The sequence below is a fragment of the Hippopotamus amphibius genome, chromosome 5, assembly GCF_030028045.1.
Source record: "Hippopotamus amphibius kiboko isolate mHipAmp2 chromosome 5, mHipAmp2.hap2, whole genome shotgun sequence".
NCBI classification, from domain to species: Eukaryota; Metazoa; Chordata; class Mammalia; order Artiodactyla; family Hippopotamidae; genus Hippopotamus; species Hippopotamus amphibius.
The window spans coordinates 115,535,336-115,562,021 of record NC_080190.1 but is presented as its reverse complement, the minus strand read 5'-3'; the positions used below and the strand labels follow the sequence as shown (position 1 = coordinate 115,562,021).

General features: G+C 40.0%; 1 protein-coding gene across 3 annotated transcripts in view; it reads right to left on the bottom strand.

Annotated features, from left to right (window-relative positions):
• The window catches only part of SLCO5A1 (solute carrier organic anion transporter family member 5A1), a 140,660-nt gene that overhangs the window by 26,787 nt on the left and 87,187 nt on the right, over positions 1–26,686 (bottom strand). For all 3 annotated transcript variants that reach the window (XM_057736284.1, XM_057736285.1, XM_057736286.1), the window contains one exon: positions 1,279–1,477. In XM_057736284.1, the coding sequence (XP_057592267.1) occupies positions 1,279–1,477 (199 nt within the window). The remainder of the gene's footprint in view (positions 1–1,278; positions 1,478–26,686) is intronic.

Below are 26,686 nucleotides of genomic sequence, written 5' to 3'. Positions count from 1 at the left end.
TTAATAGAAATAGACATTATTCTTAATGTATTAGTGAATAACAATAGCTGACTATCTTGAAGTGCTTACTGTGTACCAGGAGAGCTGAGAGCTTTACACGTGCTTCTTGTGTAATCCTTGCCTGTGACCTTCAAAGTTCATTAACCATTGCAATAGACTAAATGTTTGGGTCCCCAGAAAAATCCGTATGTTGAAAGCTAACCCCCAATGTGATAGTATTTGGAGGTGGGGCCTTTGGGAGGTGATTAGGTCATGAGGGTGAAGCCCTCATGAATGGGTTTAGTGCCCTTATAAAAAGGATCCTAGGGAGATGCCTCCCCACCTCCACCATGTGAGGACACAGCAAAAGACAGCCATTGATGATCCAAGAAGCAGGCTCTCACAAGACAGCGAATCTGCTAGTGCCTTGATCTTGGACTTCCCAGCCTCCACAACTGTGAGCAGTAAATTTCTGTTGTTTCAAAGCCACCTAGTCTACGGTGTTCGCTTACAGCAGCCTGAATGGATTAATATACGGATACGTGTCAGCCGCATCTCAGTTTTGCCATCTGTAAAATGAGCATAATAACAATACCTACCTGATAGGGGCTGTCCTGAGGATGAATGAGTTACTATATGTAAAGCACTTAGAAGGATGCTTGGCCTGCAGCAGTGTTAATATAAGGGTTAGCTATGCTTTGAACATCATCACCATCACCATCATCGTTATTATCGCGACAGAAAGATCTCCAACCTATATCGTTACATAAAAATGTAAGCTCAGAAAAGAAGGTGTAGAATGCTACCTTTTGGATATAAAACAGAGAACACTGAAAATACACATTCATATTTTCTTGTATAAGGAACATCCTTGGAAGGATACACAAGAAATGAATTAAAGTGGTCCCCTGGTTTGTCTTTGGGGGAAAGTGCCGTGGAGGATTGGGGGTACATTGTACTTTCGTTGAACTTTGTTTTGAAACTATGTGAATGTATTATCGATTCAAAACATTACATTAAAGGAAAAGAACAGTTTTCAGTAAACCAACAAGCATTTCCTCCTCAGTACTGTAATCCAAATGCAATGGGAGACACTGCAACGGTAAAAATGGACACAGGCAACAGAGAGACCATGGTCTCTGCTCTCCGAGGGTGCAGCTCTACCCGGACAGAGACGCAGGCGCAGCGAGCCCTGCACAGAGGGAGGGACGCAAGCTGGACCCTGGGATCCAAACACCGCAGGGCTTTGCACGTCAATCTGACCAGGATGAGATGAGACGCCTCTTCCAAGGTACTTACCCTGTTGTATACGGGATGTTTATGCCCCCTAGATTGATACTTTCACATCCAACAATAAATAGGGTTGAAAAGCACAGTAAAGACACACCGCTGCAGATCATCGCTAGTTTTGCAGATTCTCTTGCACCAAGTTTCAATTTTTTTATGATGTAGCCTCCCAGGACAATCCCAACACCAGCACTGGGGACAATGATGACGCCTGGAGAGAAGAAGGGAAGGACAGGATTAATTTGAAGTAATGTACACTATTATTTGTTTTCTAATTATTCTGTTTCTACTTATTAGAACTAAGGTAAAGAATTTTAAAAACACTGTAATCAGTAAATCTTCAATGTTTGTGATTTTATGGTATAGTTTATTTTCAACACATACAACCAACAAAGGACTCATATACAGAATGTGCAAAAACTTACAAAGCCATAAAAAAAAGGCAAGCAAAAAAAAAAAAAAAAGGCAAGCAACCCATTATAAAGTGAGCAAAACTTAAACGGCCCTTCACTAAGGAGGAAATTCAGCTGACCTATTAAGACATAGAGGTGCTGCACCTCCCTACTAAAAGGGAAATACAAATTAAAGCCACAATGAAAAAATACTCCATGTTAATCTTCTTGTTAAAAACTGCAAAGTCTGACAATACCACATATTGGCAAAGATAAGAGCCACGGGCACCCTCTACACGGCTGGTGGGATGCTAATTGTGACAGACACTTTGAAAGACAGTTTGCCATTATCTGGTAGAGTCAAAGATATACACACCCTGTGACAGGCAATTCCATTCCTGGATCTATACCCTGAAGAAACCCAGGCACACGGGGACCAAAAGAAGCATACAAGATATCTGAAGCACCATAATAGCCCCAAACTGGAAATAAACCAAACGTCCATTAATAGATACATTACATGCAGTAAATTCATGTAATGAAATGCCGCTATACAACAATAAAAATTAAGGCACATAATTATACACAATGTTGAATAAAGTAAAACACAGCAGAAAATGTGACCTGATTGTATTTGTATAAAGTCAAAAACATTTGAAACTAAATGATTTGTTTAGAAATGAACATACAGGTAGTGCAACTATGAAGAAAAGCCAGGAAGTAAAAGTTGCCATAAAAGCCAAGATGGTAGGGGGATGGGTGTGATCCAGAAAGGATACAGGGGGCTCCTGGAGAACTGAATATATGCCTTCCCATGACCTGGGTATTAGTAGTTACACGAGTGTTCACTTTAATGATTATTCATGATCTCTAAGTTTTTTTTTATTGAAGTATAGTTGATTTACAATGTTGTGTTAGTTTCTGGTGCACAGCAAAGCGATTCAGTTATATACGTATATATTCATTTTCATATTCTTTTCCATTATGGTTTATTACAGCATATTGAATATAGTTCCCTGTGCTCTACAGTAGGACCTTGTCATTTATCTATTTTATATATAGTAGTTTGTATCTGCTAATCCCAAACTCCTCATTTTCCCCTCCCCCACCCCCTTTCCCCTTGGTAACCATAAGTTTGTTTTCTACGTCTGTGAGTCTGTTCCTGTTTGGTAAAAAAGTTCATTAGTATCATATTTTAGAGTCCACATATGGGAGATCTAAGCTTTGATTAATACGCTTCTGTGTGCATTTTATTTCACAGTTAAAAAGAAAAGCTAAAAACAGTGATATTGCCTGCCCCATGAACCTTACAATCTAAAAGAGGAACACACAAAACAAATTGGAGTATAACAAGATAATTATGCAAAAGGCAGGGAGAATACAGGGGAAGAAGCACCTGAGTCTTCCCTGGGAGAAATCAGGGAGGACTTTACAGAAGTGGCAGTATTTGAACTGACACTCAACAGATGAGACAAAATCTGTCCAATGTGCCAACACAGAGAGAATATCCTGCACAAAGGAAATATATGCACTCAAAACACACACAAAAATAAACTCAAAATGGCTTAAAGACTTAAACATAAGACATGACACCATAAAACTCCTAGAAGAGAACACAGGCAAAACATTCTCTGACATAAAGCGTACCAATGTTTTCTTAGGTCAGTCTCCCAAGGCAATAGAAATAAAAATGAAAATAAACACAAGGGACCTAATCAAACTTACAAGCTTCTACACAGCAAAGAAAACCATGAACAAAACGAAAAGACAACCTAAAGAATGGGAGAAAATATTTGCAAATGATGCAACCAACAAGGGCTTAATTTCCAAAATATACAAATAGCTCATACAACTCGACAACAAAAAAACAAACAACCCAACTGAAAAATAGGCAGAAGACCTAAAGAGACATTTCTCCAAATAGGAAATACAGATGCCCAATAGGCACATGAAAAGATGCTCAACATCAATTAACTATTAGAGAAACACAAATCAAAACCACAATGAGGTACTACCTCACACCAGTCAGAATGGCCATCATTAAAAAGTCTACATATAACAAATGCTGGAGAGAGTATGGAGAAAAGGGAACCCTCCTACACTGTTGGTGGCAATGTAAGTTGGTGCAGCCCCTGTGGAAGACAGTACGGAGGTTCCTCAGAAAACCAAAAATAGAATTACTATATGATCCAGCAACCCCACTCCTTGGCATATATCCAGACAAAAGTATGATTCAAAAGGATACTTGCAGCCCTATGTTCATAGCAGCACTATTCACAATAGCCAAAACATAGAAACAACCTAAATGTCTATTGACATCCATTTAGATGATGGATAAAGATGTGGTATAAATATACAATGGAATACTACTCAGCTATAGAAAAAGAATGAAATAATGCCATTTACAGTAACATGGATGCAACTAGAGATTATCATACTAAGTGAAGCAAGTCAGAAAGAGAAAGACAAACACTACATGATATCACTTACATGTGGAATCTAAAATATGATGCAAATGAGGTTATCTATGAAACAAATATAATCAGGGACATAGATAACAGACTGGTGGTTGCCAAGGGGGAGGGGAGTGGGAGAGGGTAGAAGTGGGAGTTTGGGATTAGCAGATATAAGCTAATAATATAAGGAATGTAATTAACACAACATAGTAACTCAACAATAAATAAGTTTTAAAAAATAAATTAATATATATATATATATATATATATATATATATATATATATGCAAAGAGGCATAAGATAACAGAATTGAGGACTCAGAATAGTCCAAGCTATGGGTGTGTGGAATGCAAGCTACTGGGACGTGGGGGTACACAGGCAAGAGACATAAGGCAGAGCCAGACCATGAAGGATCACGGAGAGGAGCTCAGGCAATGGGAGGCCACCAATGAATTCCAAGCCAGGATCCGAGAGGATGGGAGGTGTGTGTGTGACAAAGATCAGTGCTGCCAGTGAGATGGAGTCAACACTAGAATCAGAGACATGGTCGGGAGGGAACTGCAAAGGCCTAGGTGAGCCACAGTCAGGCTCCACATTGACAGCACAGTCAACCAGCTGGGGAGGGCACGGGGACACCCAGAAGGTGGCAGGAAATCCAGAAAACAAAGAGGAAAGGACTGGGGAGAGCAGCTCATGAACCCCGGGGTAGATACGCCAACCGTGACGGGACTGGGGTACAATCGGGGAGAAATGCCTCACACAGTGGCCCCTGCACCACGAGCCCAGGAAGAGCTGGTCTGGGACGTTCATAACTGGTGCAGAGTCCGTGGCATGACGGGATGTTCCAACAAGATTAAACAAAGTCATAAGAGCAGAGGAAGATGACGCCTGAAAGGAGATCTTAGCAGGGGCAATTTTAAGGGTGCTGTGAAGGCAGAAGCCAGGCTTCAATGGGTTAAAATAGTCAGCCGTGGGGATTTAAAGACTGGAATTCAGACTCTTTCTAGAACTCCGACCATAAAAGGAAAAGGGGGCATGGGTCTACAGTTAGTGTGAGGCCAAGGCAGTGCTGGGGCTTGGGGAGTTTTGCTTGTTTGCTCATATATGGAGGGGATGTAAGCATATTTTTTTAAGATCCCAGCCTGTGGGATCTTAATTCCCCAACCAGGGATTGAACCCGGGCCCTCGGCAGTGAAAGCACGGAGTCCTAACCACTGCGCCACCAGGTGATTCCCTTAAGCATACTTATATTCGAAAGCACGGAGTCCTAACCACTGGGCCCCCAGGTGATTCCCTTAAGCATACTTATATGCTCACAAGGAGACTAAGAAGGAACGGGAGATTGAATGGGGAGAAAAAAAGGTTATCTAATGCCAAGGCAAGATCCTTGAGAAGTCAGGGGAATATAGAATTAATAGCACAGATGATCAGATTAGCCCTGGAGAGGGAGAGGGAGACCCCTGCATCTGGGCTGGGAATCAGATTCGGGAGCAGTGGGGGTGGAGGATAAATCAATGGGTGGGTGGTAGCTTCTTAAATGGTATTTTTTCTGTTTTGTTGTTGTCGTTATTTTGGAAACATCATGCAATACCTGTTGGAATAGAACACTTGAAAAGCATAGAGAAATATGAAGGACAAAAAACCCACAACTTACTTTCCAGCACATTTCACTCCAGTCTTCTCTCTGTGCTTTTTTTTTTCCCCTCAAAAATTGATAACATGTAGATTCTTTATACACACACACACACACACACACACACACACACACACACACACACACACAGAGCTTTGGTTTGGGAAGAGATATGGAGAACTTGAAATATAGCCAAAAGTTAGAATAACCATCATAGGAAAGTGAAGAAAGCAATAAATAAGAATATGTAAATGGCTTTGCAAGTGGAGAGGGATGTGGGTCCAGGTGATATTAGATTCCAGAAGTCTGCAGCAGCATCCATTCACATGGTTGGATGGCTTGCTCCTGCGTGTTCAACAACCCATGAAAAGGTGCAGAGAGGGAGGGTTAGATTAATCTACAGTCTGAGCTTTGCCTAGGTTGGCAGGAAAAAAAAAATAGTGTTCATCTTGTAGTCCTCACCATGGTCCTGACTTTATAAAACCAGTAATGGCCCTTTTACAGATGAAGAAGTGACTGGCCCCATTGTGCACACAGGGGAGGAAGAGACAGAATGAAAACTGTCTCTGACTGCCAGCCTAGCACTCTCTCCACAGCACCACAACTGCCTCTTAGAACCAATGGGTACCTGGAATCTTTCAGGTAGGTGTACCAGAGCTCTGGGCTTAGATGAGCTGGTTAATCAAGTATCCTTTTCATTAAAGAACAGTACACATCCTATCTATAGGAATAAATAGGCAAAGCTTAACCTTTAGAGTGAAATGGTCCATTAATAAAATTCCTATTTCAATTGAGCAATTTATATTTTGATATTATAGTTATAGATACCATGCTAGACCCTAGGATAGCAACAAAACAAATCCCCACACTCACAGCTGAGTCATAATATAAAAGCAGTATAATTTCTTTGACTCTGCATCCTAATTAGTAGTCACCTCTTAAAAACAGAAACTTTGTCATTAGTCAGTATGAGGTCTCATTAAACAGAGTGAAGATCTATTAAAATTTCCTCTTAATGTCACCCTGTCCTCTAAATCTCACTGCATTATCAAAACAAAGATTCCGGGGCTTCCTAGGTGGTACAGTGATTAAGAATCTGCCTGCCAATGCAGGGGACACGGGTTCGACCCCTGCTCCAGGAAGATCCCACTTAGAAAAAAAAAAAGGGAAAACAAAGATTCCGACTATGCATTCAGGTGAACCTATATAGCGTTCAGATCTACAGCTTGAGTAAGAGACCCAAACGTCTTGGTGTTGGAATTTTAGGTGAATGGAATCAGTAGGGAAGATTTGGTGCTGGGGGGCGGGGGGGGCGGGGTGAGGGATGGGGAGACAGTGAGCCTTCTCACAACCCCTCCTCCAAGCCCCTTCTCTGGAACCCAGCTTTAGTGGTTTGGGGTTAGCTTGTGGGGAGCACAGAAGGCTGGGAGTCAGCTTCTCACCCACCTCCCTGCTGCCACCTAGGCCTCCCCAGCTTCACCACTGCCTTTTGGGAAGAGGGAAGTGAGTACATAAGATGGGCTCTCCCAGCGGAAGCAGCCCTCCTGCCACTAGCCCTGTCTGAACTCAAATTCACCTCACCGGCTGGTGCTCTCCTGCCCTTCCCTGTGCCCCCAGACCCCCAGCACCCATCCTTCTGCCTCCTTCCTCGAAGCCCAGCTCCTGATCCAGCCCCTTCCCAGCTGCTGCCAGACAGTTCTGTCACCCTGAAGTGTCTGCTTCTCGTGCCCTCTAGTGACCAAGATGCAGGACAAGAAGGTGGGGACAAGGCATCAACTGGTGCCCAAGGATGCGCGTAGGATGAGGACCGGAAGGAGGACAGAGCAGCGGGGAAAGATGGGAACACCTGGACCCAGGGGCCCAGCCTAAGGCGCACAGGTGGGAGAGGATGGAGGCCAATGGGACTGCAGTTGTCTGAGACATTCCAGCTAAGAGTGTGGCCCATGAAGATTCGAGTTGGAATCTCAGCTCTGCCACCTACAAGCTGTTCGTCCTCAGGCAAGTTTCTGGACATTCCAGGCCTTGAATTTTTCTGTAAAATATGGCTAAGAGTAGTTTCTTCCTCATAGATTGTTAGGATTAAATGGATTAAGACATAGGAAGTGCTTAAAACAGTGTCTGATCCATAGTGTACACTCAATAAATGTCAGCAATTGACACGAATATAACATTATTATCTGCCTACTATTGACTTTAATAACGTTTGCACAAATAAATATATTGGAATTATAATTAGGCAAATTTCCATACGCTATTTAATCTATAGGATTGAATTTAAACTACTACTCATAATGGTCCAACATAAACCTGTATGTGTTCTTTCATATATAAATCCTTGTTTGATATTTAGCTACTATGTCCTCTTAAACACATAAACCTCTGTTAGTTTTTGAGCTACTGTGTGTATATAACTGAATCTAAAGATCTAATCATTGCATAAGCATTGACTAGAGGATCCTGCTTGGTTCATAAAAGTTCTGTGCACATCCTACTGCTTTCCAAAAGGAAATCTTATATCTACTTATTTATCCAAGCAGATTGACGTGTTAATTGTCCTACTTCCTTTCTTGCTCTTATTTCCGGCATGATCCCATAACATTCAATTTTGAAGTTTTTACCCTGGGTCACAATATTGCTTGTCCTTATAAAATGTGGCTAGATGGAGTCAAAAGGTCCTTATGAAAAAATAATATTCAGGGAATTATCAAATATTAAAGCTACTGATGAAATTTTTCCTCTTCAATCCAATTTTTGTCAATATGTAGACATTGCCTTGATTGCATATAGACACATAAAATATGCCTAAGCTTAATGCGTCATTTGGAACACAAGAAAACCTTGAACTGGAAGAGAGGGGGACAAAAGCAGGTGACCCACTCCTTATCAAGGATGTTTTAGGTTCAGGGAACTGCAATCGTGCTGCTATTGCTATTGTGAAGAATCACAATTTGCTTTTGCAGGACTCGGTGCCCACCCCCACAATAAGACCTGCCACTATCTGCTGGGTTTACTTCTCTCTTTCCTGCTAGACTGAAAGGTTCCTGTGCATGGTAGGGACTATATCTTTATTATCGTCATACCTTTCCAGCACTTACCAAGGCCTGGTGAATGTATGGATAAGTGATTTTGTTATTTAGAAGTTATTACATAAAATCTTCAAATGACATTCATTTTTGTTTCCAATTATTCCTTGAAATAGGCCATATCTTGTTTTACAAACAGGAAATCTAAGATCTCGTTTGGAGCTAAAATAAGTTGCTAAAATCAGTTTAAAACTGGTAGGCACAAATTATCTAGACTGACGCCTAAAAATTCTCACTGGTATCAAAATTCTAAGTTGGGCATTTTTAGCAAAAGTTTAACTGCCAAGCCAGCATAGGTGACAAAGCCCTCTGATACCTCTTTTCTATGGCGAGATCACAATGATGCAGACTGTCCCGCTGTGGTGAATTAAGTTAGTACAGACAGGTCCTCAGAATCTTAGATGTTCTTTTCTCTAAATTTGCTGAAATTTTCTTTAGGTAAGTTGAAAAATAAATGGTTTGCAAACCTAAGAGTTTGAGTCAATACAGACTATCATTGTAAGACATTATGGGGACTTCCCTGGTGGCACAGTGGTTAAGAATCTGCCTGCCAATGCAGGGGACACGGGTTCGATACCCGCTGCAGGAAGATCCCACGTGCCTCAGAGCATCTAAGCCCGTGAGCCACAACTATTGAGCCTGTTCTCAAGAGTTCATGAGCCACAGCTGTTGAGCCTGTGTGCTGCAACTACTGAAGCCCGTGAGCCTAGAATCCATGCTCCACATAAGAGAAGGCACCAAAATGAGGAGCCCAAGCACCACAATGAAGAGTAGCCCCCGCTCACCGCAACTAGAGAAAGCCTGTGGGCAGCAACAAAGACCCAACACAGCCAATAAATAAGTAGATAAGTAAATCTTATTAAAAAAAAAAAAAAAAAGACATTATGGCTTCCAGGTTCTGCCGCCATCTTTGGGGAAGGTGGCCGGGAGGGGAGGGGAGGAGAAATCAGGGTAAGCATGTAGAAAAGAAGGAAGTACAATTCGTTCTCATGCCCATTCTCTCTCTCTTGCCCTCTCCCCCCCTTTTCTCTCTTTCTGTACACATATACACCCCTCCCCACCAGACACACACTGATGTTGGCTATATGCCAGATACTGTAATAACTACTATATGGAGAGTATCTCAGCTAATTCTCAGGATTGTATGGGTTTTGAGTTGCTCTGAAATCAGAATGTGTCTGACAATCAATAGTATCTCTACCTTGAGTCATAGTCTAATTAGAAGCATTTTTCTTTCATAATAACTTAAAATCATGGGGCATCTTACAATAAATGGTGTCTTAGGCTGGAAGAAATACAGTAGTTTCTTTCCATATCCCAGGTGAGGAAACATCTAGTGACGGATAGAGCAGGGTAACAAACTCAAATTTATTTAACTGTTCCAAAGACTGTGTTTCTAATCTTATGATGCAAAATAAATGTTTTCCTATCACCCAAGCCTAATTGTTTTACCCCTTTCAGCTTCCACTTTCCCTTGCAAATATCTTCTTATAGGAAAAAAATAACAATTACTGTCAGAGGAGACTAGAAGAAGAGCATATTTTTCAAGTTCAAACCTTGAAGCTGGCAAATTTTAAATGGTCTGAGAATAGACAGCAGAGTAAGTATACATTTTCAAAACTATACATAAATCCACAAAATGTCACAAAACACAATATAACTCTTTCTCTTTCATATATCTCAGTATCACCCTTGTGAAAAATCTCGGAAATCCCTTCACAAACTATGAACAAGGTACATCATAAGAATTAATTTATAGTGCCTTTTTAAATAATTCGATGACTGTTTTAAGACAGAGACCAGACTTTTTCTTTCGATGCATAATATTTCCTAGCATAACATCAAGTCACATTGTAAAGGATGCCCTGTTCGATTGGATTAGGAGGGGCAGCCCATGTGTGTTGACCTGAACATCATGTGTCACTCAAAACTACTGGCACCTGGAGAGAAGTCTATAGGTTGAGTGGCAGGATTTATAGGGGTTCTTTTTTTTAATTTTTTTTTTTTTTGGCCGCACTGCGTGGCATGTGGGATCTTAGTTCACTGACCAGGGATCGAACCCTCGCCCCCTGCAATGGAAGCTCGGAGTCTTAACCACTGGACTGTCAGGGAAGTCCCAATATTGGGGTTCTTTTAGGAATTCTCCTGAGGCAGATAAGCTGGCAGGGTGGCTAGCCTCGCACAGGGCTCCTGCAGACAGCCTGTCTCACGTTCTGTCTCTACAGCTTCAGTTAGAGGACACAGCGCCAGAAACAGACCTCTCTGGCCACAGCTTCCTCCGTTGAGGACCCTGTGGTGACCACAGCGTGGCTCAGATGGGATCCCCTGCAGCTCAGCAACAGAGAATACTCTGAAACATCTCGCGTTTGATTAATAAAGGCTTTCCAAGGAATTACACACCTCTACAAACCTAGCCTCCGCCACTTCAGCATGGAGACGTCAAATCAAGCTCACACTGAACCTCCACCAGGGTAAATGGGTCTCATTCAACCACAATGATACTCTCTTAACTCTACCAACACAGGAAAATACGGTGCAGCAGGAGAGAAACACGAGAACCCCAATCTTAGGGAATCAAGTTCTTGGGAGCACTGAAGGAAAGGTAATAAAAAGGTACATTCAACAGAGAAAACAAGCCCACTTTCCATTTCAGGTTTCTGCAAAGCTCTGGCTGAAATAATACATAAAATCAAATGCCAAGCTGGGTTGCAAAAGGGATTCAAAAATCAAATCAAATTAATATTTCATCTTGTATGGCTTAAAAACCTAAAAGAGTTTTCTGCATCCAGGCAATAAAACCACAGAGGGCAAAAATAACTTGAAATGATGAAATGCAAAACATCAGAGTGTTTACTTCCGTTTTTCACTGGCTCCGGGGAACTTAAGGTGAAACAGCAAATCTTCAAACAAATTATTGCAAAAGAAGGTGGGGGGGTGGAATTTTGTAGAGGCAACTTTACAGAAGACTAACAGGATCTTATTAACTTTTTCAGTTATCAAAAGAAGCCTCAGAGGAAGACCTTGGTATCAAGTTACTAGACTCAGTTTCCGTTCAGAGAGGCAAAGCCTACAGATGTGGGCCAGTGCCAAAGGCAAAACCCTCTTTGGAGGCCCTGTGGGTGAGATCCATTTTCCACCAGCTGTTTTCAACGTCTCCCCTTTCCACTGTTGTCCAAACCCAGCAGCTCTTGAGCTTTCCCACCAGGAGAGTTGATGGTCATTATGCCCACGAATAGCTGAGCCACAAAACCTGGCAAAGTTATCTTTCCCCTGGGAAAAGTAAGCAGATTTTTCAAACTCCATTTATCCAAAATTTTTTTTGAGACAAACTTCTACACACCTAATTACACTTGTTAGGTTGCTTTTGCCCCACAAGGGCCAAGTGAAAATTTGGCTCATTAAAAATCATATTAAGAGACTTCATTGGTGCTGCAGTGGTTAAGACTCCACGCTCCCAATGCAGGGGGACCAGGTTCGATCCCTGATCAGGAAACTAGATCCCACATGCATGCCACAACTAGGCGTTCTCATGCCAACCACTAAGGAGCCCGCCTGGCACAACTAAGACTGGGTGCAACCATATAAATAAGTAAATATTTTTAAAAATCATACTAATTCTGCCAAATGAATGAGGACCAGAGCAGCCATAATAAAGATCATCGTGGTGACCTAAATGGGAAGGAAGTCCAAAAAAGAGGGGATATATATATACGTATAGCTGATTCACTTTGCTGTACAGCAGAAACTAACACAACATTGTAAAGTAACTATCCACCAATAAAAAAAAAATCGTCAACTCACTAATCTAAATGCTCTGTTTATTCTTCTTTCTTTTTTTATTGACAGCTTCATTGAGCTACAATTCACATACCGTACAACTCACCTACTTAAATAAGTATACCATTCAACGTTTTTTAGTAGATTCACTGAGATATGCAACCATCACCACAATCATTTTTAGAACATTTTCATGAACACAGATAGAGACCCTGTACCCATTAGCTATCACATTTCCTCCCACACCCCTCCTTCAGCCCTAGACAACCACTAATTTACCTTCTGTCTCTATAGATTTGCCTATTCTAGACATTTCATATAAATGGAGTCATAAAATATGTCTGGTTGGCTTCTACCACTTAGCATAACGTTTTCAACCCGCACCCACGCTGTAGCACATGTCAGTACTTCATTCCTACTTATGGCCAAACAGTAATCCATTGTACTAATAGACGACATTTGATTTATCCATTCATAAGTTGATGGACATTTGAGTTATTTCTATTTTTGGCTACTCTGAATAATGTTGCTATGAGCATTCATGTGCAAGTTTTCATGTGGACATATGTTTTCATTTCTCTTGGATACATGCCTAGAAATGGAATTTCTGGATCATATAGTAATTCTATACTTGAGGAAGTGCCAAACTGCTTTCCAAAACAGTTGCATCATTTGACTTTCCTACTGCCAGTGTGTGAGGGTCCAATTGCTCCACATCTTCACCAGCATTTGTCATTTCCACAAATAATATTTGATTACAGATATCCAAGTGGGTGTAAAGTGATATCTCATTATGATTTTGATTTGTATTTCCCTGACAACATTGAGTACCTGTTCATGTGGCCATTTGTACATCTTCTTTGGAGAAATATCAATTCAGATCCTTTGCCCATTTTTTAATTGGCTTATTTTTCTTTTTATTATTGAATTTTAAGAATTCTTCATGTAGAACCTGAATTCTATATAAGGGATACAAGTCCCTTATCAGATATATGTTTTGCAAATATCTTCTCTCATTCTGTGGGTTCTTTTTTAACTTTTTTGGTGGAATTTTTGACATATAAAAATTTTTAATCTTGATAAAATCTGGAAATTCCCTGGCAGTCCAGCAGTTAGGACTCTGTGCTTTCACTGCTGAGGGCCTGGGTTCAATCTCTTGTCAGAGAACTAGGCTTCTGTAAGCCATGTGGTGTGGCCAAAAAAAATTTTTTTTAATTTGATAAAATCCAATTTATTTATTTTTTGGTTGCATTATCTAATTAAAGATCACAAAGATTTAAGCCTGTGTTTACTTCTAAGAGTGTTATAATTTTAGCTCTTACATTAAGATCTTTCTCCATTTTGAGTTAATTTTTTATACATATGGTGTGAGGTAGGGATCCAGCTTTATTCTTTTGCATGTGGCTAACCAGTTACCCAGTACCATTTTTTGAAAAGACTATTCATTCCTCATTGAATGGTCTTGACATCCTTGTTGAAAATCAGTTGGCCATATATATGTGGGTTATTTCTGAACTCTCAATTCTATTCCATTGATGCTTATGTCTACTTTAAGTAGGTATCATCCTGTGATGATTACTGTTGCTTTTTATTAAGTTTTGAAAACAAGAAGTCCACGTGCTCCAACTTTGTTCTTTGTCAAGGTTGTTTTGGCTATTCTGGGTTACTTGCATTTCCAAATAAACTTTAGGGTCAGCTTGTCAATTTATTCAAAGAAGCCCCATGGATTTTTGACAAGGATTGTGTTGAATTTATCTGGGGGGAGTATGGCCATCTTAATAACACTGTGTTCCAATTCATGAACATGAGATGTCTTTCTATTTATTTGTCTTCTTTAATTTTTAAACAATATTTTGTGGGTTTCAGAATACAAGTTTTGCACACCTTTTGTTAAATCTGTTTCTAAGTATTTCATTCTTTCATGCTGGTGTAAATGCAATTATTTCCTTAATTTCACTTTTGTTCATTGCTAGTGTATAGAAATACAATTGGGGGGGACTCGAGGGTGGGTGAGTCAAGGAAGGGAGGGAATACGGGGATATGTGTATAAAAACAGATGATTGAACCTGGTGTACCCCCCAAAAAAATAAAAAATAAAAAAAATTAAAAAAATTAAAAAAAAATTAAAAAAAAAGAAATACAATTGATGTTTGCATACAGGCATACCTTTTTTATTGCACTTTGCTTTATTGTGCTTTGCAGATATTTCATTTTTTACAAATTAAAAGTTTGTGGCAACCCTAAGTCAAGTAAGTTTATCAGTACCATTTTTCCAACAGTATTTGCTCACTTTGTGTCTCTCTGCATCACATTTTGGTAATTCTCGCAACATTTCAAGCCTTCCACCAGCAAAAAGATTATGACTTGCTGAAGCCTCAGATGATGGTTAGCATTTTTTAGCAACAATAATTAAGGAATGTGTATTGTTTTTTAAACATAATCCTATTGCACATTTAATAGACTTTAGTACAGTGTAAACATAATTTTCATAATGCACTGAGAAACCAAAAAATTTTGTGTGGCTTGCTTTACTGCAATATTTGCTTAATTGCAGAACCTAACCCACAATATTGCCAAGGTATTTCCATATTAATCTTGTATCTTGCAACCTCACTAAACTCATTTACTAGTTCTAATAATTTTTTAGTGGACTCCTTAGGATCTCCTCTATACAAGATTGCATAATCTGTGAATAGAGATAGTTTTACATCTTTCTTTCCAATCTGAATACCTTTTATTTCGTTCTCTTGCCCAACTTTCCTGGCTAGAATCTCCAGGGAAATGATGAATAGAAGTGCCAAGAGCAGACATCCTTGTCTTGTTCCTGATCTTAAAAGGAAAGCATCCAGTCTTTCACTACTAAGATATGAGCTGTGGATTTTTTGTAGGTGCCCTTTATTGCATTGTTTTTATTATTTATTTATTTATTTATTTGGCTGTGTTGCTGCACGAGGGCTTTCTCTAGTTGCAGCAAGTGGGGGCTACTCTTTGTTGGGGAGCACAGGCTCTAGATGCACAAGTTCCAGTAGTTGTAGAACACAGGCTCAGTAGTTGCAGCAGGCAGGCCCTAGAGCATGTGGGCTTCAGTAGTTGTGGCTCACCAGCTCACCACAGGCTCAGCAGTTGTGGTGCATGGGCTTAGTTGCTCCATGGCATGTGGGATCTTCCTGGACCCAGGATCAAACCTGTGCCCCTGCATTGGCAGGTGGATTCTTAACCGCTGCACCACCAGGGAAGTTCCTATTGCATTGTTTTTAAATCTCCAATCATTTAAATAGTAGTTGAGCTAAAATTCACTTTTGTGTTATTTACAAATATGTTAGGTACAACTTTCAGAAAGCTCATAAAAGTATCTAATTTTAAAAACATATATTTAATTTATCAGAAAACATTCACTGAATGTCAACCATGTCTTGGCTCTGTTGCAGATTCTGAAGATACATAGTGAATAAAGCCAACAGAAAACCCTGCCCCCATTGAGTTTACAATCTACTGTGGGGAAAAGAGACAATAAACAATAAGCCAATAACTAAGCAAGTTGTACTGAATGTTAGAACGTAATAAGCACTGCAAAGAAAAATGTTCAGCCTAGCAAGAAAAATCAGGAGTTCTAGGAGAGGAGTTGCATTTTTAAATGCGGTATACTGGGTAAGGTCTCATTGACAAGGGGCCTTTTGAGCAAAAACTTGGAGGAAAGGAAATGCAGCATGCACAGAAAACAAATGATCCACCAATTACACACTGTTTTCATCTCTCCATTAAAATTAGTTTACCGAGAGCCAAGATTATTAAAGGTCAGAACATTTTACAACTAGAATTTAAAAATTAATTAACCTAACTTGCTTGCCGAATGAGATAGTTTAAGTCAGAAAAACTAAAAACTTTGGGCAAAGCAGGGACAGTTGAGACAGAAATCTTAACCAGTATGCTACATATTGTACTTTTTACCTAAAGATGTTTTGTTTCAAATGACATGCATAATTTCATAGGTAATGAAATCCACAAAATACGTTTTATGAATGGAAACACAATCTGGTACTCTAAGGGTCTGAGTATCTTTGAAGGACACTAAACCTACTGTTTATGAGAACTTAGGTTTCAGAAACCCATTAATTAATCACTTTATAAAAATAGCCATTGGGTAGAAAGCAATAGAAAAGAAACAGATGACATGGTTCTTGTGTGCCTTCCTAATGCGATAACAAGCCCCACCAACCGATGCATCTCTAATAGATCTTCAAAAGTTAAAAGAATAAGAAAATGCAATAAATATTTTAAAATTCACCCCACATGATATATGTGAACTAGCATAAGGAAGAAAATACAGTGTAGCAACAATTGATGCAATGTACCTCCTCACTAATAGCCACTGGCTCCTCTCCCAGTGCCACCATCACTGGTTCACTTTCAAGCCCAGATATTACACTGGGGGCGCTCCACCAGGTTCAAAGGCTTTTCACATTTTTCTTTTCACCAAAATGGATATGCAAGGCACGTGCCAAATGAAGTGTTTTTTAACCCAAAGCTGGAGATGAGTAGCTGACATCTTAAATAACTGGGTTGGAACTGACAGCAACCATTAAAGATGGGGAAGTGGACAGAACAAAAAGAGAAGGCAATTTAACAGGTACAACTCAAGTTTCAGCCTGTTAGAGCAAGAAAGAACATTGTGTTTTCGTATTTGCTAGCATATGTTTTAGAGTTTACTAACATTTTCAAAATTATTCCCAGATAATATAAAATTACTTGTTTGGGTTTTTTATTTGCTTGTTATCATAGAACCATAGAATTTGGGATTTGTGGCAGAGAGTGCTACCCATCCCCTGCTGACGATGCTTTCTTCTTGAAGGCTATGACCCTAAGACAGGCTGAGAGCGCATACCATAGAGCAAAATTCTCCATTGGGCAGATATTTTACATTAACAAATAATTTATGGACTTCCCTGGTGGTGCAGCGGTTAAGAATCTGCCTGCCAATGCAGGGGACACGGGTTTAATCCCTGGTCCGGGAAGATCCCACATGCCTCAGAGCAACTAAGCCCGTTCGCCACAACTACTGAACCTTCAAGCCACAACTACTGAAGCCCTAGAGCCCATGCTCCGAAACAAGAGAAGCCACTGCAATGAGAAGCCCATGCATCACAATGAAGAGTAGCCCCTGCTCACCACAGTTAGAGAAAGCCCTCGCGCAGGAACAAAGACCCAACACAGACAAAAAAAAAAACAAAACTCTACTGACATCTTAAGATTCTTGCAAATCTGATTTAAAAACAAAGACTTATCTACTATTAGCTGTCAGCACTAAAAATGTGCCTGATGCTTCTACAACATGAGGCAACTGTAAATTTGTTTCCTTAATTATTTTAAACAGGCTCCCTAAAAATCTTCAGTTAATGTGTAAAATGCTTTGCCCAGCAAAGTTAATGCCAATGACTCTGTTCAAACAAAAGTTAAGTATAAACTGACAGTTTGCTGTCAATATATATCTTGTAACTACAGCTATCAACCCACTGATTACATGAATGACTATCTCTGAGAACAAGGCTGAAATAAGAACAACAACAACAAAATAAAAATACTATAGAGAACAATAGATTAAATATTAAAAAAAAAAACAAAAAACTTGTAATGTCACAAATATAGATGTTCTACTGGAAAATTTTATCAAAGGATATGAACATTAACACAGCTGCTCCATTACTGAATGATTCCACCAAATTCAACTGCATTTCCAAGAGGGTTTGGTATTTACATAGGATATATTTGAAACAAATTTAAGGAAGACATGGCAAAATAATATTGAACTACTCTGTATAAAACAATTATACACAAATTGTTCCTTGCACAGGTAAGAGAAGTATGCACCTATAATATTTTTAAATATCGGCTTTAATCAAAAAACCAATAGAAATTATATTCATCTTTATTGTAAATAGAAATATAAGAAAAATTTCAATACAATGACTTTTTTTTTTGACCATGCCAGGCAGCTTACGGAATCTTAGTTCCCCAACCAGGGATTGAACCCACATCCACAGCAGTGAAAGGGCCGGATCCTAACCACTAAACTGCCAGGGACTCCCTCAATACGATGATTTGAAAAAAAAATTAACCATTAGCCTGAAATCTAATTAGTCTAACAGTAACAAATGCAAATAACCCCATGTTCTACCTTCTAACCAATGGAAAGATGCCACAATGGAAAGCTGAACCTGGCAGCAAAGCAAGTTTTCTGTGGTCCATCATGAGAAGGTTCAGGTTACAAGAGGACATTACTTCAACTTCTAATAATGTCTAAGCATATGTTTCATTATTTAGTTGAAAAGAGTAAGGTATTTCCTGTCTGTGTGGTAATAACTATATCCTGGTAATAACTATATCCTTAAGAGCCAAGACATTCATTAGGTCTGGACATGATTTTTACGAGTTAACAGCATCTCTGAGGAAATGAGAAATGGTTGCATAAGCTCAGAGTCAGAACAATTTGTCTCCAGCCCCAGTCTGCCACTACCTATGAGGCCATGAATCCTTCAGTTAGTGTCCAGACCTTTATTTATCTATCAGCAAAATGGATAACATTATACTCCAGTCCCTACCTTCCTCCCTTCCTCACCTCTTTCAACAATAATCCTGGTTCTCCTGTCCTTTTATGGAGAACAGAATATCTGATGAATAGAGATGAAAGCCAGGGTCATTCTCATTAATAATTAATTTTTATGTTGTTCTTTACACTTAAGTCATTTTTAAACTTTTTAAAACTTCAACAGCCCTGTAAAATGGCTATGATTACACCATTGCACAGCTAGTAAAACTGAGACCATAGAAATTAGTTAACTCACCCAAGGTTATGCAGCAAATAAATAGGCAGAGGTTGAACCCAAACCTGATGACTCCAAATTTCATCACCTTTCTCTTATAAGATGTTGACTCACTACAAAGTACGTAGGGATCACCTCACTTTAGCAGGGTATGAACCAATAAAACAGGTAAAATATGGTCAGTAAAAAGTCCCTGAGTTCTTAAAAAGAGAAATTGAATCATCAAGCTACCTTACTCTTTGATAATTCCTCCAAAAAAAAGCAAAAAGTGTGGCAATTCAACCTCAGTTCCATCACATGCACCAAAGAAGAAAAAGAAAATCAATGTATCTATAAAAGAAATTTAAAGTGCCAGGAAAAGGTATTACATATATCTAAAGTAAAATGGTAAGATATTGATTAAGTTGAATGCCTGGAAAAAGAAGCTTCTCACAAAAATCAGAGGATTTTGTGAGGTTGGGGGTGGGGTGGGGAGACAGTGGGATGTCTTTTGGTTGATCTTTGGTGAAAGGTTGTCTAATTCAATCCCTCATTCCAAAGATGAGACTGAAGGCCAGAGAGATTAATATTTACATTCAGTTATTCATCATATCTTTTGGGTGTATCCTGGATGATGATTTATTCAAGGACGTGACGCACTTTGTAACAGAAATCTTTTACATTTGCTCCTGACACCTCATTCTTTCCCCCTGGGTTTTCAGTCCTTTTGAAAACTCCCTAATCTTTTGCAATTCAACTTTTTAGAGACTTCCTTGATGGCACAGTGGTTAAGAATCCGCCTGCCAATGCAGGGGACACGGGTTCATGCCCTGGTCCTGGAAGATCCCACATGCCATGAAGCAACTTAAGCCCGTGTGCCACAACTACTGAGCCCGTGCTCTAGAGCCTGTGCGCCACAACTACTGACGCCCACGCACCTACAGCCCATGCTCTGCAACAAGAGAAGCCACCGCAATGAGAAGCCCACGCACCACAACAAACAGTAGCCCCCGCTTGCCGCAACCAGAGAAAGCCCACGCACAGCAATGAAGACCCAATACAGCCAATAAAAAAATAAATAAATAAATAAATAAATAATTTTTAAAAATTAAAAAAAAACACTTTTTATACAAAAATGAATCCTGCTCTGTGAATAGAATATAGCATTTTTGATAACTAAAGCTCTCAAGGGACCTCTGGGCCATTCTGAACCTCAATGATCATTAAGGGGTGATGAATGAATGTAGATGTAGAAATCCGGAGAAAACCAATCTGAATGTTCTCTGAGCCCAGAAAATCCCTTATAAGTGACGTGTGTGTGTGTGTGTGTATGTGTGTGTGTGCGCACTCGTGCACGCACACATGGAAAACAAACCCCAGACATAAGGACTCTGCTATTAATCATCAAAGATGAGTGAAACAAACATTTCATCTAACTGAGAGATCTGGTCAACTGACATTTCACTGTACTTTGCTCAAACGTGAAAAATAAAACACTTAAAATGTATTTCTCCTTTCTAAGAGTTGTGGAAAATAAACTTTATTTAAGGTTGAAAAATAAAAGAGAATAAATAAATCAGAGGTATAAAGATTTTTCCCTAGCTCAACACTGATTCAACTGAAATCCGTTTCATATATAATGTGTTTCACTCTTAAAGCAATTGCAGTTTTATCATTTATATTACATTGCCAAGCCTCCTTCAGTTCAGATGAAATAATCTTTCAGACTTCATGTTAATATCAAGTCTCTTGCCTTCTCTTTCACTTTCCCACTACCTTTAGCCATTTTTCTCTCTTCTAACTCTTTGAATCAATTTCTCCCCGATAATCTTTTCTATGAATGTTTCCACATGTCCTAAGTCCTAGCGTCACTCTTCTGCCTTAGATTCATTTCCCTGAGAATATCTCATAAAGTGAGTACCGCGGTTATTACTAGAAGCTACTTTCCAGGCACTGTGCTAAGTACACCATCTACAACCCCTCATTTAATCATCACAACCTCTCTCATAAAGGTTAAGGAACTTGTCCAAGGACACAGGCAGCCCACTGGGGTTACTGTACTGTAAGGTCCTTGAGGATGGGATCCCTGTGTGTTCTTGTCATGGTTTTTCCAGCACCTGGCACAGTGCCAGGCCCATAGAAGAAGCTTCATAAATACTTATGCATGGATGCAAAATGGATGGCTGGATGGATGGATGGACAATGGATGGATGGATGGTTGAAGAGAAATAGCAGGAATTTCAACAAGATCTGCCTCCTTCCAAACCTGTACTATATGTCTTACCTAACAGATTAAAAGTTGGAGGGGAGGGGCTTCCCTGGTAGTACAGTGGTTAAGAATCCGCCTGCCAATGCAGGGGTCATGGGTTCGAGCCCTGGTCCAGGAAGATCCCACAAGCCACGGAGCAACTAAGCCCGTGCGTCACAAGTACTGAGCCTGCACTCTAGAGCCCGTGAGCCACAACTAATGAGCCCATGTGCTGCAACTACTGAAGCCTGCGCACCTAGAGCCTGTGCTCTGCAACAAGAGAAGCTACAGCACTGAGAAGCCTGTGCACTACAACAAAGAGTAGCCCCTGCTCACCAGAACTAGAGAAAGCCCGAGTACAGTAATGAAGACCCAATGCAGCCAATAAATAAAAATATAAATAAATAAAAAAGTGATAACAGCAACTTATTTTTTTAAAAGTTGGAGGGGGAAGAATTAGTGCAATTAAAATTCTAAAATATAAGCAGCTTCTCTGTGGACCAGTTCAATCTATATATTGTGGACCTGTATTCTGGACTGCTGGGTATATAGCTTACAAAAATTGCTCTATACACAATTACATGGTTTCATCTACTCTATGCTGGAGAGAGTAGGGCTTCCACTGCAATATTGTGGTGAGGACTGCAAACGATGCAGAGACAGCCCCTCTCTATCACTGTGCCCAGCCAAGAGTGGGATCTAACAAAGGTCCCAGGCTTTTACCATCATGGCACAGGCCCATACTGAAGGAAAGACTCCAAGTTTATTTGGATTCCCAAAAGCTATACAGATTCTTCAAAGGGTTTTCAGAAAGATTCTGTCTTTTGATCTTTGTAACAATCTGCTAAACCTTGGCAGGGGTAGCAGGGAAGGACTGAGTATTACAGAACGCATATAGTCATGAGCTCTCACTCTCCCTCCTCTGGCTGGAATCAGCTTCTTTGCCAGGATAAAAGCAAACTGAAAGCTGGACAATTAAATCAAGTTGTTAAAAAGAAATATGTATGTTACACAAATGGGTTATTCAGTATGAAAAGACTTATGTGTCACTATATGTGTCATCATAGCAAAAGAACAGAAACAACTCAATGCTCTCCAGCAGGGGACCAAATAGACTATGGTACGTCCATACAACAGAGAACTGTGTGGCTGTAAAAAACAGGAGCAAGGTCTCTGATGCTGCTACGGTGCAGGACAGAATGCAGAGTATGCCAACTTTGGGGTAAGAGAGGGGGAAATACTACTATAAAATACTGATGTATATTTATTTATTGCATACACAATACTCATATTTACTTACATATTCAGAAAGAAACAAAAGACAGATGAACTAATAAAATGCTACCCGTAAAGGAAGAGAGAGAATTGGAGCAAACCAGGATGGAAGCAAGGCTTTGCTGAGTGTCCTTTGTTTTATGGCTTTGACTTTCAAATCACATAAATGATTTACATAATTTTAAAAAATAAGTTTAACTTAGAAAAATAAAGTAATCCTTAAAAAGTGAAAACAAATTAAAGAAAATAATCTCCACAGCATATCAGGTTGCGGGCATAACCAAACAGAAAAGAACTATTTCAAATTACTTTAGGTCACAATATTTTGCAAATCCCTAAGAGAGAGCCTATGGACAGAAAGAACCAGAAAGATGTCTAAAACTGCATTTCATATTTCATAGTTAGTAGTAATACTGGTAGTTGGTTTGAAACCATTACACACACACACACCCACACACACTTGGATAAAGTAATTATCCTAATAGAAGAAAGATTTTCAGTATTAGAGCAAAAAGAGACAATATCAAAGAAGTTAAATAATAACCTGTAATCTTACATTTGAAGTGGAAATATCAGTATAACTTCATGATTTGTTTTCCTCTTTTTATTAAAAAAAAAAAGGCCTAGAAACAATGACAATCTTGTAGAAATGAGCAATCCCAGTGCCCAGATAGTGATCTCCAAAGATCATTTTCCTCTGAAAGGAACCAGGATTCCTTGGAGAAGTGTGACTGATACCAGGTCTAGGGCAGAAAACCATAAAAACTACCGAGGTGGTTTCAAATGTTACAGATGCTAACTTGAAGGGGCTCCCAGTGGCCAAAGACTGAACAATTGGAGCATCAAAAAGAATAATGATTGCAGTATAGTAAAGTATATCAAACATTTAAACAGTCATGTGTTTATCATATTTTTTAAATTTACTGGTCACTATTCAAATTTGCTAGAACAAAATTTTTTACTCTGATAATTGGTAAATAAAGAGAAAGAATCACAAAATAAATAATGGTTTTTGGAGAACTGGCCAAACAGGAGGCTGGTCATTTGCTAAATTGATTTAGAGCAATTCAAAGAGAGAGACACAGAGGGAGAGAGACAGAGACAGAGACAGATTGATTCATGAGGCATTATGTTTTGAACTTTCCAGCCCAACACCTGTCTGCCTGCTGCCCCGGAAGGTTGCTGCCACTTTACTCCTATAATCAGGACTAAAATAGTTGCTCCTCAACTAAGCCCATGAGCCACAACTACTGAGCCCACATGCCTCGAGCCGGTGCTCCACAACAAAGAACAGTCCCCACTCTCCGAAACTAGAGGAAGCCCACGGGCAGCAACGAAGACCCAACGCAGCCAAAAATAAATAAATAAATAAATAAAATAAAATAAAAAAAGAAGCTGCAAGTTAATGTGGTTAATTTAAAATATGTAAATTAAATAAATAAATAAAATAGCTGATCCTTACAAGTTCTTTTTAATAGTTATTTATCACTTTTTTTGGCTGCTCGGATCTTAGTTGTAGCACAAAGGATCTTCGTTGCTGCGTGTGGGATCTGGTTCCCTGACCAGGGATCGAACCCAGGCCCCCTGCATTGGGAGTATGGAGTCTTAGCCACTGGACCACCAGGGAAGTCCCTGGCTCCTTACAATTTCATTTGAATATATTACTTCTCTTGACAGGTGAGCTTTAACAAAATGCCTTTGAATTACCACTCTAAATTAGACTCATGCAAAGTTTGTTTTAAATCAGAAAACCTAACAAAACTCTTTAATGGGGATTTAAATTTAACACAATCTTACAAAATGAAAAGGGGGAAACCAATCTGTATTGAGTACCTATGACTATATACCAAATGTTTTAAGATATTGTCGCATTTAATTTTTGTCAGTAGCCCTAGGAAAGGATCATTCACATTTTACAAATAAGAAACTAAGAGTGGTTAAGTGACTTGGCTAAAATCATGCATTTATTTAAGTGACAGAACTGGGATGTAGTGGACTACATCACGCTGCCCACAGCAAAGAAAAAGAGATCACAGGGATGGATGCTGGACATGGTCAAAGTTTGTGGTGATGCAACGTTACTAAAAATACCACAGTGATGAATGGCTTATTAACTATTTCCCTTGTAAGAAAATCATGTAACTCTACAGGGAGATGTAAGAATAAGTTTACTGGGTACATGTGGCCTTGGGAGAATTATTTAATCTAATATTTTTCTAGCAGGAAGAAGTCATAGGGTTCGTTCTAGTCCAAATAATTGCTTTCCAGATTAGAAAATAGACCTAGAGAGAAATACTGATCAGCCTAAAGCCAGAGAGTGGGTTAGTAGCATGAGGGCAAAGACACTCTCCACCTTAGGTACCACCGCAGCCCTGGGGGAGCTCTGAGAGGTAACGTCAGGAGGCCTGGGACCAGCCTGAGCCGTACCGCAGAATTGGTGTATATGTGCAGGTCGAGGTGTGAACACATTAATATTGTAGCTTTGTGCCCATGGATCCAGGGAGTTTGGGGATGGTTTCTCCTGAGGCAGGACATAGATGATCCCCCCACCCCCAGGAAAGCAATTTGACTTCATTCCCTGTGGACCAATACTCCTAGACAAGAATAGCAGGACAATTGAGAGAGGGGGCGGCCCCGCCCAGAGAGAAGATAAGAGACCACATATTCCTCATTCTCGAAATCAAGAAGACCTCCTCAGGACTTCCTAGGTGGCGCAGTGGTTAAGAATCCGCCTGTCAATGCAGGGGACACAGGTTCGAGCCCTGCTCTGGGAAGATTCCACATGCCACGGAGCAACTAAGCCTGTGCGCCACAACTATTGAGCCTGTGCCCTAGAGCCCGTGAGCCACAACTATTGAAGCCCACGCACCTAGAGCCTGTGCTCCACAACAAGAGAATCCACTACAATGAGCCCGCGTACCACAAGGAAGAGTAGCCCCCGCTCACAGCAACTAGAGAAAGCCCGTGTGCAGCAACGAAGACCCAACGTAGCCAAAAAATAAATTAAATAAATAAATAAACTTATATTAAAAAAAAAAGAAGAAGACCTCCTCGACTACACGTGCGCAGAAAGGCTCCCTGGAGGTCAAAAAGAGGGGCGCCACCCCACAGTAAGTGATGCTAAGTCTACCCATAGGCCTCTTCGGTGGAAACCACCTTGGCTGAGAGATGTGCGCGCACACATGAGAGGATCCTGAGATACACCAAGTACGGACTCTGAACCAGACAAATCAGCATGATTGGCCAAAGGAAACCCAGAAGAAATGCCCCACATAAGTGATTCAAACTGCCACGAGGCCGAGACTCTCTCTGAGTCAACCCGTGTGTCTATCCACGAGTACTCTACTGTTTTTTTTTTTTCTCCTAATAAACATTTTACTTGCTTCCCTACATTCCATCTTTGTGGAATTCTTTCCTGCAGAGTCAAAGGATCAGGGCCTTGTCACTGACCACTGGTCTAGTGGCTGGGATTTGGTGCTCTTACTGCCACGACCCAACCTCAATCTCTGGCCAGGAAAAAAAAAAAACCCTACTTCAAGCCACTGCAGGCTGAGGCCACCGGAGAGAGATCAGTCCCAGCTCATCAGCATCCTTTACTGGTGCCAGTGAGCATGATGGTTTTGTACGTGGTCTTGCTAAGGCCCCTTGGAGAGTTCTACTGTTGAGACTGTACAGAGCCAGAACCTATGTGACCAGCAAAGTACAGAAAAAATAAAAATATATAAAAAGTATTTTTAAAATATAAAAAGCTCCAGCTG